The sequence below is a fragment of the Corvus kubaryi genome, unplaced genomic scaffold, assembly GCF_017639235.1.
Source record: "Corvus kubaryi isolate FWS band 111438036 unplaced genomic scaffold, C.kubaryi_AGA036_p1.0 65444, whole genome shotgun sequence".
NCBI classification, from domain to species: Eukaryota; Metazoa; Chordata; class Aves; order Passeriformes; family Corvidae; genus Corvus; species Corvus kubaryi.
Genome location: NW_024582006.1, coordinates 1 through 17797, shown reverse-complemented (window position 1 = coordinate 17797; position 17797 = coordinate 1). Strand labels below are relative to the sequence as shown.

The following is a 17797-nucleotide window of genomic DNA, read 5'->3' as shown; positions in this document are numbered from 1 at the left end:
CCCCATCCCTTCCCATCCCACCCTTAGGAGCCCCACGGGGCAGCGCGGCTCTCCGAAAAGCAGCATTTCGCCCAAAAAAGTGGATCCCTTCCCGGACGGGCCCGTTCCGTCCTGTCCCGTTGGCACTGTTAATCACTCATCGATCAACCGCACATCCATTAACCCCGCAGCCCGTTCCCGGCTCCCGCTCTTCCCCCTGGGACACGCAGCATCCCGCCCCACCACCCCGGCACTCCAGGGGTCTCACCCAGGTCTGCAGCAGCTCGCAGCCCCCCAGGCACAGAGGGACCCGCCTGAGCCCTGACAAGGTGCCTGCAGCAGAGACCAGCTCCTGTTTATGTTGAAAGGTTGGGGTTTTTTTAAATAAAAGGTTTCAGTCTGAGAGCATCTGCATTAAAAACCGCACGGGAGGGGAGACGCTGATGGGCACCGGCTGCACTTGGACACCGCCCTGGTGCAGGATGCGGCCGTCAGAGTCAGCCCTGGCTCCAGCCTGGGCGATCAGATTGCTTCGGTGCTGGGTGTGCCAGGTGTGCCGGCTGTGCCAGGTGTGACAGCTCCCAGCCCAGCCCTGCGGCCATCACTGTGGCCTCAAAACCTTGGTCCCTATGAGTTCTGCAAAAAGGGCATTTCCAGCATCTAGAGATCCCACCAGAGTGCAAACCTGTGCACAAACATTCACTCACAAACACACACAATCCTGAGACCATGCAGTCTCTCCCAGATGTGCTTCCCCCATGTCCCACGGACCCCAGTCCCTCTCCTCCACAGGGATGAGGAGGGTCCTGCCAGCACAGGGATGAGCAGCAGCACCAGGGGCACCATGGGCGGCCACTCCTGCTCCTTGCTGAGGGATTTGGGGGCATCACAGGGGTGCGTGGTGGACGCTGGGTGTGTGAGAGGTGACACTGTCCACTCCCAGGTGCTGGAGCATCTGCCACCTTCCTGGCTGCCCCAGGGTCTTGGGGCTCCTGGGGGAACCAGCTGGGCTCCTCTCTAGAAACAGGGTCTTTATTTCCTTGCTCAGAAAAATAGATTCATTTCCAAAGTTAAAAAAGAGTTTAAAAAGAGGGAATGATGGAAGTGGAGGCTGGAATGCGGCTGGCAGTGGGGCTGTACATGAGATGGTGCAGACGGGGTTGAGCCGTCCTGCTCAGTAGCTCTCCTCCTCCTCATGGTAGTAGTGGTACCCGGGAGGGTCCCCGCTCTGGTCACCGGCGGCGTTGGCCACCTCGCCCTGGCTGCCCTGTGGGCAGTACTTGGGGTCGTAGATCTGGCGGCCGAGGCCAAAGACCTGCCCGCTCTGGTTGGCGCCCTGGTTGGAGCCCATCTGCAGCGACATGGAGGAATTGTCACACTTCTCTGTCCCCATCTTGGCATCATAGATGTGTCTCCTGGTGCCGGGAGCTGTCATGCCCACCTGGAAGGAAGGACAGGATGGAGCAGGGCTCAGCTATGGTCCCCCCCATCCCTCCCCAGCCCGGTGTGGGGGCTCACCTGGCTGGCACACTTGTTGGTGCCCATCTGGAGGCTGATGGTGGAGTGGTCCATGGGTGGCAGGATCTGATTTTTGGGGTCGTAGAGGTGCCTCCGGGTGCCATAGGCTGTCATGCCGGACTGGCTGGCACACTTGTTTGTGCCCATCTGACAAAGGGGTCTGGTGAGGAGTGTGTGCTGCCCCACATGTGCCCCTTCTCCCCTCGTCCCTGTCCCCTAGTGCTCCCTGACCCATCCCAGGCTCACAGCCATCGAGTGCTGGACACAGAGCCAAGACGGTCCCAGATCCCAAGGACACTTGAGGCATCTCAAGCCTCAGGTACCTCCAGCTGTGCTTGGAGCTGTGACACCACTGAGAATTTGATAGAATTGGGCACCCCTTGTCCAGCCCCCCCACCCTGGAACCCTGTGGGGCAGCCCACCTGCAGCCCGATCACGCACTGCCCAGCTTTCATCTTGGCCTCGTCGAAATTCCTCTGCTGCTTCTCCGAGTACTTCACACCGATGTCCACCCCGCTCTGCAGCCCCTTTGTCTTGGCCTGCCAGGAGTGGTCGTGAGGAAGGACGGGGTCCCAGACCCCCCACCCTCTCCCTGGGCAGGGGGAACCGTGGGGTCCCACAGGCACCAGACCGAGCTGGAGGTCCCCACATGGCTGCAGCCGCTCCCAAGCTGCTCATCCCCCCGTGCTCACCATTCCCGCCAGCGCCAGCAGTGACACCTGCACCTGCGTCAGGTTCCCGCTCTCAAAAAGGTCGTTGGCCTCGAAGAGGTCCACGGGGTTCATGCCATAGCTGGCCATGGCCTTGATGAAGTTGGAGAGGTTCTCAAGCTGCAGAGAGGTAGAGGGGTGAGCCCCGGAGGGTGACGGCAGAGGGACAGCGGGTGGGTGGCAGCAGGGCTGCACCTACCTGGTGCCAGTTCTGAGCTGAGCGGTTGATCTTCCTCACCGAGTTGGGCTGCAGCTTGTTCATGAGCCTGGAGGGAGGCAGGGGGGACATGGGGCAGGAAGAGATCCCAAGGGGCCACAGGGCATGGGCCCCTTTTGGGAAGGTCCAGCCCAGGCCTCCCCCATGTGAGGCAAATTCCCCCCTCCAGGTCCCTCTTTGACCTCAGGGCTCTCCCCAGACACAGAAGCTTTGGGGCTGACTCCAACAGGTCCCTCTGGTGCAGATCCAGCCCACCTTTCCCACAAGGTGGTGAAGGTCCCCTGGAGGGTTGGCATCCCCCATCCCCACCCAGCTGGAGTGGGGGCCGTGCTCAGCATCGTCCCAGGACTCACTCGCAGAGGATCACCCCGTCCTTCAGCCCCTTCTGGAAGTCAGGTCCGATCTGTTTTCCTGTGACGCTCTCAATCCACGTCCGCAGCTCAGCCTCCTTCTGTGGGTCATATTTCTGGGCAAGCTGGGGGGGGCAGTGGGGGGACAGCTCAGGCAGGGTGCAACATGCACCCCAAACCCCTCATGGGGACAGTTCCCCCCTCCCTGGGATGGGAACGGGGACAGGAGCACGAGGATGATGCTGCCAACAGACGCAGCAGCCTCTGAACCATTCCAAAAGTATGAGAAGGAACTGCCCATGGGATTAGGGGGAAGTGCCCCCCCGGATCTGTCCCTCCCTCTCTGTGGAGCCCGTGGGAGCCCAGCTCCGAGGCCCTGGGGGTCGTGGCCACGAGATGCTCTCCCTTTCCCTTCCGGCGAGGCCCAACCTCCGCCACAGATTCCTCGGTCACCGCGGCTATGCCAGGAATGTGGACGCCTCCTCCCAAATGGAGACCAGCTGCCAGGGCCGGCAGCATCTCCAGCAGCGTCGTCTCGGCCCCGGCCCGCAAGGGAAAGAAAGGCCTCCTGGCCTGGGGTGGGGAAGGGCCTGGAAACCCCGAGTGCTGCCCCAGCCGAGCCCCTCCGATGCTCAGCTGGCACCTGGGGGTGGCCGCAGAGCAGCCACCAACCTCTCGCCCATCCTGTCCCTTCCTGGCCCCATTATGTGCTGGGGCCATGAGTCCTCAGGGATTCCAGCCACACAGTGGGATGGGCACAGTCCAGCCCAGCTATGTAGTAGAGAAATGCTCCGGCCCCAGTGGGGAGCTTGACCAATGCAGGACACCAGATCACGCTCATGACGCCACGTGTGTCCTGGCTGGGGGATTTTACAGTCCCACCAGCTGATTTTCTGGAGCGTGAGCAGCTGAAGCCTCTTCCCTCCCCACGGCCAGCCTGAGGGTTTCCCAGGGCATGGGGGGTGCATAGCGGACCAGCCCTAGAGGGATCCCACCACAGCCCAGTCTGCAAGGGCTTGCACAGACTGGGAGCGCGCCACTGGTCTAACTGGTTCCCAGTCGGTGATGTCACCTCCATCAGACACACCGGGGCAGTCGGACTGGCTCATCTCTTGCTGAATCAACACGAAGCACCGAGAGCACGCAGCGGCGAGGCCCCGGCGCGTGTCACCCGCTCTGCCGGGGCAGCCCAGCCCCGGGCAGGCCAGGGCCCGTCCGCTCCGTTACGAAATGCAAATCCCCTGCGAGGCCAGGTAAGGAGCTCTCGGCCACGGCCACCACATCCCGCCGCCACGGCCGTGGCAGCCACGTGCCCGTCACTACTTGTCCTTTCTCCTGCCTGCCCTGGCCCCGTCCAGGTGTCTCCGGGCAGAACACACACAAATGGGACCATCGGCCACCTGCCTGGGGCCGGGCACAGCCACCGACCACCCAGGCTGCTGTGTCCCCCTGTGCCCCCCGGCCCGGCAGGACCCCCGTGCGCTGTCGAGGGCGCAGGAGGGTGCTGGCAGCTGCCTGAACCCCGCGGCACCCGGGTGCCTCCTAGGGATGCAAACAGCCGGAGGCTCCTATTCCTGTTCCCCCTTCCGGCCCCGCGGCACTCCGGCGGGAGAGTCACCGGGGCCGCGGGGACGCTGCCGGGTCGGAGCATCCCGCAGAGCGATGTGGAGCTGCGGGGAAGCAGAAAGTGGAGAAGTTTCGTGGAGCTGGTCCGGAGCCGCGGAGGACCGAGGCTATCGCCCCCAGCCCCGGGTGTGACGGGAACGGTGTCCCGCGGTTTTCCAGGGGCAGCGGAGCCATAGCGGCCACCGCACGGGAGACACCCAGCCCCGGTCCCCCATGACACCTCCCTGGGACCCTCTAGGCAGGCTCAGGGCGACCCGAGACTGGGAGCTCAGCTTCGACATCCCCAGCCCTCAGAGACCTCGGTACACTAGGTCCTTCGGTTCCGCATCGCCCCGGGAAGCCCCGGATTTCCATCCTCCCGGAATCCCCCAACTTCTCCACTCTCGGCCGGCTCTGCATGCCTGGGGCACACCGGAAACCCCCCCGGCTCTCCAGAACCCGGGATGCAACCGGGACGCCGCAGCAGCACCGGGATGCCCGGCTCTCCCGGGCGTCCAGGAGCACCGGCAGCCACAGCGCCCGGTGGCCCCGATATCCCCCAGCCCCCGCTTCGCCCCCGTCCGGTGGTCCCGGTACCGCCCGGCCCCCGCCGCGGCTCACCCGGTTCTTGACTTCGGCGGAGAGGCCGTAGGACGGGCCCTTGTTGAACTGGGAGCTGCTCATGGCGGGCAACGGAGCCGGTACCGGAGCGGGGAGAGGGCAGCGGGGCCGGTACCGGAGCGGGGTCGGGCGGGGCGGGGGCGGGGTCGGGCCCGGCCCCCCCGCGTTGATTGGACGGGGAGAAATGTCCAAATAAGGGCAGGAGCGGCCGGATCGAGCGGAGGGTCCTGAACCCTGACATTGGGACCTGGAGGGCACCGGGAGTCCGGGGTCGGGGCTGGATCCGTCCCGGGCACACGGGCACAGGGCACACACACGCACTCGCCCGCGGGCACACGCACACACCGACAGACGGGGACACGCGTGTGCGTCCCCGTACACAGGTGTGGGCACCCTGGCCCACGGGCACGCGTTGTGCACAAACACACACACACGCACCCCCGACCCACGGGCGCTGCCCTGCACACGCAGAGCCACTCGCACACTCACTCGCTCACTCATGCACTCAGACACTCACACGCACCTGCCTGCCCGCACCCACGGTCACGCACACACGCAGGACACGCGTACGCGTTCCCTCGTCCCCGCACCTCACGGATCTCCACCGATCCCCGACCCTGTCCCGCTCCTCTTGCCCCGACCCCCGCCGTACCCGTGCTCTCCACGGGGCCGGCAGATGGTCCACGCGAGACAGCCCGGACCGGTCCCGCGGGGAGGTTCCGGGATGAAGCGGAGGGGACACCACCACCCCCCCGACCGCCCGCGGGGCCGGCAGCCGGCCCCATGAGCAGAGGCCGGGGGTCCCCACGCAGCACCCGTGGCTGGGTGGGACTGTGTGTGTGCAAAGGCTGGTGGGGACAGGGGGCAGGGCAGTGACCCCAGCAGGCACCGCCACCGAGCCCACAGAAGGGCAGAGCCGGGAGCACCCCACGGGTGGGAGCCCAGAGCCCCCCATCCCACTCACCCCCACATCCCGGGACGGATGGACACCCCCAAACAGGGTGAACTCCCCAGAGGGTGGGGGTCCCACGGGGACCAGCACCGGTCCCACAGAGTGGGGCTCAGCCGCCCCACCCCTCTGTAAGCCCTGGGCTGAAGCACTGAAACCCCTTCAAATATCCCCAGGAGTGCCGGGGTCCCGCTGCCCCCCCGTGACCCAGCAGAGCAGCCAGGGTGCCCCTGGCCCCGGCCTCGCTCCTGGGTGCGCGTTTGGCTTTTCCTGTTTCAGGTCGGGCTGCGAAGCCGATGAGGAAACGAGGCGGCGTCACACGCGCCCTCCTGACACTGCGCCCCGCGAATGTGACCGGCGCCGTGAGGAGCCGGCACGGCGGCCGGGCCGAGCGAGGGGCTGAGGGCAGCGGCTCGGCCCCCCGGGAACGATGTTCTCCCGGAAGAAGCGGGAGCTGATAAAAACCCCCTCCATCTCCAAGAAGAGCCGGGCGGGAAGCCCCGTCCCACAGACCCTGCCGGTGAGTTCCCCCCCCCCCCACGGCACCCCCTGCACGGTGGGGGTTGTAGGGGCAACAGCACCCACGGAACTGCTGGGAAGAGCCACAGGGTGGCAATGGGGACCTGGATACGTCCAGGAGGTCTGCGAAAAGGAGGGAAACGAGAAAGAACCCTACTCACTGGGCTGGTGGGGGGGAATTTTGCCCCAGATGAAGGGGACGGAGCAGCCGCCGAGGGAGGCGGGAGGGCAGGAAGGGACAGGGAGGAAACGGGGGGGCTGTAGCCGAGGGTTTGGGGAGGGCAGAGAGACTCCCAAACCTCTCTGGCGACTGAGGCGGGAGCGGGGCGACGGCAGGCTCGGCCAGCCCCGGTGCCTCGGCTCTGCCAGGTATTTATTTACTGACTTGTGGACCCCCCCCCGTGCCGGAGGAGCCAGGAGGAAACGCCACCGGCCGGGGCTCCCCGGCGCACCCCGCACTGCCCGCCCCGCGCCTGCGCCCCAGTCCCGGTGATTGGGGCGAGACCAGGCTGGCACGATGCGGCCGACGGCGACCCGGAGCCCACCCGCGGCTCCTTAGCAGGGAACACCCGTCCCCATCCCCGTCCCGACTTCCCGGCAGAGGGGCCTATGGGTGGCGGCCAGCGGGATGCTCGGCCGGGCTGCGGGCAGGAAAAGCTACAGCCCCTCGGCGGCGGCGGGCAGAGCCCACCTGCCCCAGCGCTCCCTGGACTCGCTGCCCCGCACGCCCGCCGTGAGGCTGACGGTACGGCCGGGGGCACCCCGGGGCACCGGAGGGAGGGACGGGGGTCGCCGGGGCCGCTGCATCCCGGGAGGACCGAGACAGGGCTGGGGTGCCCCCAGGCATTTTGGGGTGGGGGCCTTTGTGCCCCCTTGCAGCCCCGTGGTGGTCTGGCCCTCTGTGGGGCTGGGCTCCCCCGTTCGCCCTCGCCCGCGGAAGCCTCGTGCTCTCGGCGCTCCGCTTCTGCTCCTCCGGAGCCAAAAACGCTTCCGGCAGCGCCCGGCCAGGGATGCTCAGACCCTGCGCGTTCGTGTCACACCGGGTGCCAAGGAGTCACTGGTGGGAGCTGCTGGGGGGGCTGAGGGGCTACAGGGTCCCCTCCCCACACCCGAGGACTCTTTGCTGGATGTGTGGCCCTCAAGACATGCACAGCCCTGGACAGAGCCGGTACCAGCCCCTCCCTCAGTGCGATTTTACCCCTAGAAATTTGGGGCTTCCTCCATCTGTAAAATACCTTCAAAGCCCCCAACAGCAGCCTGGGAGGTGTCCCTGTCTCTGCCTCCTCCCCCAGCAAGGGAGCAGCTGGAAAAGAGGAAGTGATGTGCGGGCTGGATCCTGCGCCATTTGGCTGTGCTGGGGTCCCCAGCCCCCTGGGATGGGCAGCCTCATCACGGTGGGTGCTGGAGTGGACAAGCAACGTCACCCACACGGTCACTGTGTGCCCCTCATGACAAACACAGACCCAGAGGGGCTGGCAAGGACTGGTGGGGGCAGCCAGGCAAGTGCCCAGACCCTGCCCAGTCTCCCAAGACGGTCCCCAAAGGTGATCCCTACCTGGGGAAACTGAGGCACAACACAGCTGCGGGGCCTGGCACCAGCCCCCCAAGGCAACAGCTCCCCAGGCTGGTGGTATGATGGGTCCTGGGGTGCTTCCCTCTCTGGGGTCCCCGCCATGCTGGCTGTGCCCTCAAACTCATCCTTGCTCCCCAGGACCTCTCCCGCAAAGATTGCCTGGAGGCGCCGGGCTCCAGCGTGGGGGAGCAGCCCCCGGCCAGCGCCAAGCTCAGCAGCAGCCCCAGCGCCGTGGGCACCCTGAAGCGCCCCACCAGCCTGAGCCGCCATGCCAGCGCCGCCGGCTTCCCCCTGCACGCAGCCCCCCGCGCCGTGCCCAAGGGCCACAAGACTCCCCTTTGCTACAGCCCGATGGAGGGCGGGGAGGGTCCCTTCATCGACTCCGAGGACATCTCCCAGATGCTGGCGGATGTCGCCCGCTTTGCCGATGCGCTGGAGAAGCTGCGGGATGTGGTGCTGCGCGATGGTGAGTGCCCACCCCGTGCCAAACACCTGCATCACAGCACCCCGGGACACACCCCACCCGTGGGTGGGAGTCTCTGCCTGGGTCAGAGGGCACCAGGACCCCCAAGGGACGTGCAGCAGCAGTCAGAGGTGGTGGGTGAGCGGTGGGTGGCTGCTGGAGCTCGGAGCCGGGATAACGTGGCTTCCTGCCACGAGCTATTTTCATCCGCCCGTTTTCCTGTTTACAGCGCGGCGCTGCCAGCCGCCTGCCAGGGCCCCCCGAACCCCGCAGGGTGCTGGGCACGGCCCCCCAGCCCGCCAGGGTGGCCAGCAGGATGGGGCTGGGTGGTCTGCGGGCTCATGAGCAGCTCTCCTTGCCCGAGAGGACACAGGGAATGCCTTGAACCTGTGGTCTGGGGGCATGTGACACCATGTAGTCAGTCCTGGTTGTGCAGAAACCCCTTCCTGACCCCGAGCTGGGGGCTGGGATGGGGAGGGGGCTTTGCCTGGCTGGGCAGTAGGAGCTGATCCCCCATCCCAGCGCTTGCCTGAGGGAGGTTCCCCATTTCCTAACCAGGCTGTCAGTCCCCAGCCCTCGCCCTACACTGGGGGGTGCTGACCAGACCCCTGGGCTGGCAACTGGAGCCCACAGAGGGGAGGGTCTGGGGGGGGACCTGTGGGATGCAGCAAGCCTGGCTGGACCAGGCACATCCCTCCCAACTGGGAGCGTCCATCCGGCAGGAGGGAGGGAAGGAAATGGAGGAAATTCCCAAACTGCTTTCAAGGGAAAAAGCTACTACGGAGGAAAAAATGCCTCAAAGGTCAGGCTGCCCCTCAGCCAACACCAGGCTGGGCAGGAGACACACGGCCATGGGTGTGGGGAGGTGCTGGACAAGCAGGATGTGGCCATGCCAGGCCTGGAAGCCCCGAGGGCAGGGGGATTTGCTGCATGGTCTGGGAGATGGCCTGTCCCTGCCTGGGATGTGGCTGGCAGGGGGTGGCTGGGAGGTAAACAGGGCAGGGACAGGGATGCAGAGCAGAGACACGGGGCAGGGACACGGGACAGGGACACAGGGCAAGGACGTGGGACAGGGGTGCAGCATCTCAGCCCCCCTCTCTTGCAGACTCCAAGGAGCCCCAGCGGCCGCTGGCCCACGAGTGCCTGGGTGAAACCCTGCGCATCCTGCGTCAGGTCATCAACAAGTACCCGCTGCTCAACACCCTGGAGACCCTGACAGCCGCTGGGACCCTCATCTCCAAAGTCAAGGGTGAGGCAGTGGGGCTGGGAGCTCTGTCCCACTCCCCTCCTGCCCCACGGTGGGATGGGGGGATTGGGGAACTCATGGAGGGGCTGCCGGCAGTGGGGCTGCCCCATGGACCGGCAGAGAGGGTGAAAGTGTCGTCTGCCTCTTGCTGTGGTTCAGCTTTAAGGATGCTGTAGTGTCAGAAATGACAGATCCTGCCCGGGGGTTTCCAGGCACAGCCACAGGAAAAACACGGAAATAATCAGACCCTGCTCCTGGCAGCCTCTCATGTTTATGGAGCGGGATCTGGGAGGTTAGATCCCAGCTGGGCACCACCTCCCACCACTGTCACCCACGGGAAGGGGGCGGCTGCACCTACCAGAGGCACAGCACAACCTTCTGAGTCACCCGTGGCTTCCTGGACACCAACCAGGAACTGCAGGGGACAGGAAGCTCATGACGGGTGGCAGGAGGGCTGCCATGGGGCTGGTCCCACACAGGAATGGGGGGGAGTGGGCTTGGAGCAGGACCCAGGCCCACCCCAAGGAGCTGACCTGGGGTCTGCCCAGGAGCCCTGGCCACTGGTGTCCCGTGGTGTGGGAGCCTGCCAAGGGCTGTTGGCCCCGGTTCCTGCTGCTGGTGATGGTTCCTTTTTTGGCTGCGGGCAAGAGCCCTCCTGGAGGAGTTCATCCTGCTTGGAGAGGGGGCTGGAGGAGCCATGAGGCAAGGCAGGCAGTGGAACAGGTCCAGCAGCACTTTTCCAGCAGCCCTGAGTAACGGGAATAAACAGAAACACGAGCCAAGGGATGCTGTCAGGGAAGTCAGTCCTGGGAAGGAGGACGGGGAAACTGCTGCACTGGAAAAATCCATCATCTATAGGGATGATCTTTCCCACTGCTCCCTTGACTCACCCCAGCCCCAAAGCCCCCTTGATACCAGCATGAGCTGGCAGGTTTTTCCTGCTGAGACAGGGACAGGTGCTTGTGCCAACAGGGCTCCCACATTTCCTCATCTCCAGGTTTCCACTACGAATCCAACAATGAGGCGGACAAGCGGGAGTTCGAGAAGGCCATCGAGACCATCGCTGTGTCCTTCAGCAGCACGTAAGGGAGTTTGGGCAGCCATCCCCCAGGGGCAGCCCGTGTCACTGTCCCTGTGCTGAGCCCGGCCATGCTCCTCTCCCCACAGGGTGTCCGAGTTCCTCATGGGGGAGGTGGACAGCAGCACCATCCTCTCCATCCCACCCAGCGACCAGAACCAGGTGAGTGATGCCCAGATGCTCCCACCACGTGGGGCTCAGGATCACTCAGGGCTCTGGCTGCTCCCCTCAGCTCTGGTGTGGGCCCAGAGCAGGCTGTTGCTCTGGTGACAGTCCTGTCAGCTCCCGGGCACAGCTGAGTTCCAGCAGTGGCCAAAAGACTCCAGCAGCTCCGGCTTCCATCCTTCCGCCAGCCCCTCCAGCTGCTCCCCATCCTCTTGGCTGACCACTCCCTTTTCTTTCCCAATTCCCAAAGACTATGGAGAGCCTCTATGGGGGAATTCCTGGGCCTGGAGGAGACGGTGTGCCCTCGGGCATGGACAGCTACGACACAGGTAAGCAGGATGAGTCTGGGTGAGGGTTTGGGGTCTGTGCAGGAAGCAGCACCTTCCCCATCATCGCTGCCATCCTGAGCCACACGCGGCTCCTCAGCTGCGAAAAGGCAGCAGAGCTGGTGGCACCAGGGCTGGCATGGAGCTGGGGGGGTTTGCGCTGGAAGCTCACGGAGTGTCCGTCCCACTGCAGCCTGTCCTCCGGCCGAGGAGGTGGACGTGATGCTGCAGCGCTGTGAGGGGGGCGTGGATGCTGCCCTCCAGTACGCCAAAACCATCTCCAAGTACATGAAGGACCTGATTGGATACCTGGAGAAAAGGACCACACTGGGTGAGTGGGGGGACAGCAAGTGGATCCCTTCTGGAGCAGGGCTGAGCCACGGGACAGGTTGAGGTCCCTCCTGGGGGGCCTCACTCCTCAAGTTCCTGATTTATTTTTCAAAAGGAGATTGGGTTCCATCAGGGAAATCCCGGTGTCTTGTGTCTTTTTACTTCCAACCTTTTCCTTCCAGAGATGGAGTTTGCCAAAGGGCTCCAGAAGATGGCAAACAGCTGCAAGCAAACCATCAGCCAGGAGGTAAGTCCCCAAGTCCCTGAAGCCCCCAGTGCCAGGCTGGATCGGGAGCCAGCCACCCTGGAGAGCCCTTTCCATGTGCCCCAGCTCAGGAGAACATGGGGGCAGCTCTCCAGAGCTCTGCCTGGAGAAATTCAGGATGGGGCTTTTACCAGCAGCAGTCACCAGCCCCACCTTGCCTCTGGCTCTTTCTCCCTGAAGGATGCATCTCCTTGGGCTCATGTGGGGTGCTGGGGCTCAGGGAGATGTGTTTTCCCTCTCCCCAGACCAACATGCCTTTCCTGTCCATCTACCTGCTGGCCCTGGAGCAGGACATGGAGCATGGGACCTCAGTTCTGCAGGCAGCCAACACCCTGCAGCACCAAACCTTCCTCCAGGTGAGGGGACAAAAGGTCCTTCCAGGGCTGGAGGTCCTGGCGTTGCAGAGGTGGCTCTTCCTTAGCTCAGTCCAGAGGGAACCTGCATCCAGCACTTCCCAGGCTGTGGATTTTCATCCCTGGCACAAACCAGCGCCTGTGACCTGTCCTGGGAGTGACAGTGACCACCACAGGGCACTTCTCCTTGCAAAGTCATGGCGAGGACAGAGCAGGAGTGCTCAGCTCAGGGCATCATGGGGCTGTTCCTCCCTCTCTTGCCATGCAGCCGCTGACGGTGAGACGCCTGGAACACGAGAAGCGCAGGAAGGAGATCAAGGAGCAGTGGCACCGAGCGCAGAGGAAACTGGTGAGTGACTGGGTTTGTGTTCCCAATCCCAGCCTGGAGCAACCCATGACACGTCCTCCTCTGAGCACGCTGGGCACCCTGCCCCTCTGCAGAGGCGTCGGGTGCCTCTGCTGTGCTGGAGGACCCTGGCAGGAGCTGGTGACCCCCTTGCTGGGCTCCATCCTCACCCTGGCTCTCCCTGGCAGCAAGAGGCGGAGGGGAACCTGCGCAAGGCCAAGCAGACGTACATGCAGCGCAGCGAGGAGCACGACAAGGCCAAGTACATGGCGGTGAAAGCAGAGGAGGAGCAGCAAAACACGACCAGCAGCATCACCACCAAAGCCCTGGACAAGAAGAGGCGGCTGGAAGAGGAAGCCAAGAACAAGGTGACAGCTCTGGAGGGGCCTCCTCACTCCTGCTGTTCCCTGAGCCGTGTGGATGAACTGAGCCCTCCCCACGATCCTCAGGAATGCCCGGACAAAGCGGGTCCAAGGGGCTGTTCTTACTCTCCTCAACTCTGAGCTGTTCCCATGCCTTGCTCTCCCAACTCCCAGGCAGAAGAGGCCATGGCCACGTACCGCACCTGTGTGGCCGATGCAAACACGCAGAAGCAGGAGCTGGAGGACACCAAGGTGAACTCCCTGCGGCAGATCCACGAAGTGATCAAACAGACTGACCAGGTTGTCAAGTCGGTGAGTGGGGCTGGGTTGGGGTGTCCCCAGGGCAGGAGGTGGCTGTGCCCTGCTCTGGAGGGCTCAGAGCTGCCTCCCAGCAGAGCTGGCTGAGCTGCCTCTATTCCAGCAGGGGTTTGGGTGCAGATGCAGAGCTCCCCTCTCCCTCGTGCCCAGAAAAGCGCTGCTCCACGCTCCTGATTTCCTACCTAACCTGGAGCTCCTCCCGTGCCAGCCCACCAGGCTCACACCTGTCCCTCTCCACGTCGCTTTTAGGCCACCATCTCCTTCTACCAGCTCATGCACATGCAGACGGCGCCGCTGCCCGTGAACTTCCAGACGCTGTGCGAGAGCAGCAAGCTGTACGACCCGGGCCAGCAGTACGCGTCCCACGTCCGGCAGCTGCAGCGCGGCGACGAGCCCGACGTCCAGTACGACTTCGAGCCCTACGTGTCCCACAATGCCTGGTAAGGGAGGAGAGGGTTCGTTCCTGGGTAATGCTCCAGCTCAGCCACGTTCCCTTCGTTATCTCCTGCTGCCCACGCTCTCCTGCAGGAGCCAGGATGCTTTCAGCATTCCTGAAGGCAGCTCCTGCTGGGAATGCTAGGGCTGGACCAGCTGGGAATTGCCCTCCTTCAATGAATGAGACAGGCTGTTGAGTATTTAAGAGACTGTGATTCCCGAGGCTGGTGGATGGCAGCCATGGATAAGGTTCCCAAGTGTCCTTCCTTCCCGTCCACCTTCCCATTTCCCCCCTCAGGTCTCCCTTTACTCGGGCACGGAAGGGCAGCTTCAATGCCAGCGAGTTCTCCACAAGTGCCGAGGGGGCTGGGGCCGGCTCAGAGGGAGCAGCAGGAGCCAAGGAGTCACCGAGCGGGGCCGGGGCGGCCGAGCGGAGAGGTGAGCCTGGAGCCCCAAAGTTCTCCATCACATGCCCCACATCCCCCCAGGCAAGAGCAGAGTGGGACCCCCAGGGTACCGGGAGCTTTGCTGGCAGCAGCAGGAGGGGCTGGGAGCCTCCCAGCCTGGATTTCCTGAAGGACACTAAATCAGATCTGTGCCATTTTGCTCCCTGACAAACCATTGCTCTGACAAACCATTCCAATCTCCCCTTGCTGGGTGTCACTGGATGCACCAAACCCCACCAGCAGCTTCCCCCAGTCATCCCAGTTTCTCCCAGCATCCAGGCTGTTCTCCAGCTATTCCCTCCCGAACACAGACAGCAATCCCAACGGACTGTGTGTTCTCTCTGCAGGTGGGAGGGGACACCAGGTCCATAAATCCTGGCCAACCTCTGTCGCTGATGCTGACAGCAACCTGGATTCCAACACAGGTAGATATGGGAACAGCCCAGGAGCCCCTCCCAGCACAGCCAATCTAAACCCAGAGCTTCCCAGTTAGGCAGGACTGTCCCCTGTTTTACCTGCCCTGTGAGAACACTGTTCTCACCGACTGTGCTGATCCCAGTCTCCAGTGGGATAGGGTGGGATTTGATGGGACGGGGTGAGCTCTCAGAAGAGAAGCAGCTTTGCAGGTGATTCACTGCTCTGTGGGTTTTCCTTGGACAGGTGAATTTGGCCACAAGCTCCAGCGGCTGTCATCCAACGGCACCGCATCCTCCAGTGAGGAGCTGGAGGAGAAGGACGGGACCACCACCCCCTTTGAGCAGAGTAGGTGACAGGGTAGGAGGTGACAGTGCTGCTGCCACACGCCCCACCACAGCAGAGCTCCCAAATCCAGTAGTTCTGGAGGCAAATCCAACAATTGCTGGAGATTCCTGATGGTGTCCCCAAGCAGCGCTGCCTTCCCCGAGGGATGAGCCCTGCTCAGACCGGTGACAGTGACAGTCTTGCCGTGCCTGACCTCACATTTCCTTTTCCGTAGGCATCAACGGGATCACCCCGGAGCTGGCGACTCCCACGGGGCCCTTCCGGAATGTTGGCTTGTCCAAGGCTGCCCAGACCCATCGGCTGAGGAAGCTCCGTGCCCCTTCCAAATGTCGGGAGTGCAACAGCTATGTGTACTTCCAGGGAGCCGAGTGTGAGGAGGTGAGCTGGGAGAACTGGGGGTGGAACCCAGCTCTGATCATGGTCAGGAGGACATTTCTCCCGTGGGGAGGGTTCCAGGTGGAAAATGTGGCTTTCCCTGGGTCCTGCAGCATCCTCAACGCATTTTTCCTGTCTCCCACCATGCTCCAAGCGGTGCCTGGTGTCTCTGTGGCTGCCCCCCACCTCCACGTGTTCCCCTCTCTCTTCCAGTGCTACCTGGCCTGCCACAAGAAGTGCCTGGAGACCTTGGCCATCCAGTGTGGGCACAAGAAGCTCCAAGGGAAGCTGCAGCTCTTCGGGCAGGACTTCATGAAGGCGTCTCAGGGCAGCCCGGATGGGATCCCCTTCATCGTCAAGAAATGCATTTCGGAGATCGAGAAGCGGGCCCTGAAAACCAAGGTGAGTCACACTCCCCTCTCCTCCTCCTCCTCAGCTGGCTGAGCCACAGGATCTTGGAAGGGTCCTCTGGAAAACCAGCAGGCTCCATTTCAGATTTCCATGGGGCAGGGAGCCAGGGATGAGCTTGGCCCAGATAACCCAAACTCTGCCTTTGGAAACTCACCTCTCCTGCCTCCTGCTTTCCTATGAAGCAGGAACGACTGAGCTGGAAGGAGATCTCCCAAAATGACTTCCCTGAGGGATTTCCCACCCCAAGAGGAGAGGGTGGGAGCACACAGCAAACACGAAGAGGAACCTCTCCTCTCACTTCAGCTCCGCTTTTCTTTCTTTCACAGGGCATCTACCGAGTTAACGGTGTCAAGACCCGCGTGGAGAAGCTTTGCCAGGCCTTTGAGAATGGGAAGGAGCTGGTGGAGCTGTCCCAGGCCTCCCCCCATGACATCAGCAACGTCCTGAAGCTCTACCTGAGACAGGTGAGGTGCTGGTGGTGCCTCGTGGCAGGGGAAGGAGGGGAGGTGGCCAGAGGAACCAACCTGGCCGGAGGAATTCTGCACAAATTGGGCTCAGTGACTGGGTGGGAGGAGAGGGGTCCTTCCCAGGGGGGAGTGGGTTGGCCTTGGAGATGGGGCCACAGTGACCCCCCCCAGCTCATCCCACACAGCATCACTGCGGTCACAGCCGCACAACAGCGACCTGCCCGAGCTCCGAACAAGGAACGCTCCGCCCCTTCCAACTGGGGAACTGGCTACCCAAAAAGGGAAGGGGCCAGCAAAGGTCACCCTGCACAGGCTGAGTCACGTCCCCATGGGGTGGGCTCTGCCCCTGGAGTCAAACTGGGGTGGGTTTTAGTGAGGTCTCTGCCCCTTGGGCACCTTGGAGTGGGGCTCAGTGGGATCTCTGCCCCTCAGGTCACTCTGAGGGGGGCTCAGAGGGATCTCTGTCCCTCGGGCCACCCCAAGGTTGGCTCAGCCCCAGCACCCCCCACCCCGTACCCAAACTGCCGTTGCAGACAGTGTCACCCACATCCTCCAACAGCCTCCACCGCAAGGCAGGAGCGAAGAGGAAGCTGCTTCTCTCTTGCAGGCAGCCGTGGATTAACTCTTTGTGCTGCCTTTCTCTGTAACTCCTCCGAAGGGCAGCTCTGTGTTACCTCACAGGGGAAGCCGTGTCCTTGGGCTCCTGCACATCAGGAGTCAAGGACTCTGAGTTGCCTCCGGGGTTTCTCCAAAGAAAAGCAGAATGGAATGAGAGGGGGAAATCAGTGCTGAGCCCCGACCTGACCCCTCGCTGCAGAGAAATGGGTTAAAGTCCTTCCCTAAAGGGGTAGATGGAGTGGACCTGCTCTGCTGTGAGGCAGCCTGTCCCCAAAACCTCCATTTAAGCCGCTCTGAAAACATCCCCAGCCATGTGGAACACCCAGCAGTTAATACCAGCCCCGTCTGCTTCACACAAACTTCAAAGCAGTTTCCCCCGCCGCAGCCCCACCTCTGCACATCCTGTGCCCTTCACATCCTGCCTCCCCCACCCAGAACTACCCATCCCTGTCATCTTCCCAGCCAGCCCCTGTCCGCTGGGGAGCCTGCAGCTGGGCCCACCCCAGCCAGGGATTTTCCAGGAAAAAAAGGGAATCCCTGCACCTCAACCCAGCAGGGAGCACCCGTGGGTGGATCAAACGCCGCTTGAGGCTTGAGCTTCACAAGTGCTCCTTGGCCAGGCCTAATGAGGCTGGATTGACATGCTCCAGGAGATGGATAAATAAGTATCACCTCTGGGGAGAGGTTTGTGGCACTGCAGGTCACAGACTCATGGAATCCTGAAGTGGAAGGGATGTTAAAAGTGCTCCAAGCCCTCTCCAAGCTGGCCTGGAGCACTTCCAGGGATGTTTCCTCACTGTAGAAATGCCCCAGGTGTCCCCAGCTCAGCAGCTCAGCACAGGTCCAGGTCTGATGGAGGTGGGAGCTGCTTGCAGGACTGGGATCATTTCTCTTCTCTTTCTCTTTTCTCTTCTCTTTCTCTTTTCTCTTCTCTTCTCTTCTCTTCTCTTCTCTTCTCTTCTCTTCTCTTCTCTTCTCTTCTCTTCTCTT

The 17797-nt window shown here is 63.0% G+C and overlaps 2 protein-coding genes across 3 annotated transcripts; one reads left to right on the top strand and one right to left on the bottom strand.

Annotated features, from left to right (window-relative positions):
• Positions 1 to 995: 995 nt before the first annotated feature.
• Positions 996 to 5143, bottom strand: LOC121673454 (calponin-2). Its single transcript, XM_042046756.1, has 7 exons — positions 5001 to 5143; positions 2778 to 2899; positions 2407 to 2473; positions 2190 to 2327; positions 1920 to 2036; positions 1498 to 1644; positions 996 to 1420 (listed from the first exon to the last, which is right to left on the bottom strand). The coding sequence occupies exons 1-7, from the start codon at positions 5061 to 5063 to the stop codon at positions 1154 to 1156; spliced, it is 921 nt and encodes a 306-aa protein (XP_041902690.1). The 5' UTR covers positions 5064 to 5143; the 3' UTR covers positions 996 to 1153.
• A 616-nt stretch (positions 5144 to 5759) lies between these two features.
• Positions 5760 to 17710, top strand: LOC121673453 (rho GTPase-activating protein 45-like). Of its 2 annotated transcripts, none has more exons than XM_042046755.1 (19): positions 5760 to 6469; positions 8180 to 8507; positions 9610 to 9753; positions 10748 to 10832; positions 10918 to 10990; positions 11244 to 11322; positions 11513 to 11650; positions 11832 to 11896; positions 12160 to 12270; positions 12536 to 12616; positions 12802 to 12981; positions 13150 to 13287; positions 13543 to 13733; positions 14027 to 14166; positions 14522 to 14599; positions 14835 to 14936; positions 15151 to 15314; positions 15525 to 15713; positions 16049 to 17709. In XM_042046755.1, exons 1-19 carry the CDS (start codon positions 6380 to 6382, stop codon positions 16979 to 16981), a joined length of 3309 nt encoding a protein of 1102 aa, XP_041902689.1. In that variant the 5' UTR covers positions 5760 to 6379; the 3' UTR covers positions 16982 to 17709. The 2 variants fall into 2 exon arrangements, with proteins under 2 accessions (XP_041902689.1, XP_041902688.1); XM_042046754.1 differs by lacking the exon at positions 5760 to 6469 and adding an exon at positions 6945 to 7213 and having other exon boundaries at positions 16049 to 17710.
• Positions 17711 to 17797: the final 87 nt, after the last annotated feature.

Coding starts and splice junctions, on each gene's coding strand:
- LOC121673453 (XM_042046754.1), top strand. CDS start 7,097: ATGCTCGGCCGGGCTGCGGGCAGGAAAAGCTACAGCCCCTCGGCGGCG. Junction 7,214..8,179: donor CGCCCGCCGTGAGGCTGACG/GTACGGCCGGGG, acceptor CTTGCTCCCCAG/GACCTCTCCCGCAAAGATTG. Junction 9,754..10,747: donor CCTCATCTCCAAAGTCAAGG/GTGAGGCAGTGG, acceptor CCTCATCTCCAG/GTTTCCACTACGAATCCAAC.
- LOC121673454 (XM_042046756.1), bottom strand. CDS start 5,063: ATGAGCAGCTCCCAGTTCAACAAGGGCCCGTCCTACGGCCTCTCCGCC. Junction 2,474..2,777: donor GACGGGGTGATCCTCTGCGA/GTGAGTCCTGGG, acceptor GCCTCCCTCCAG/GCTCATGAACAAGCTGCAGC. Junction 1,421..1,497: donor CCAACAAGTGTGCCAGCCAG/GTGAGCCCCCAC, acceptor CCTTCCTTCCAG/GTGGGCATGACAGCTCCCGG.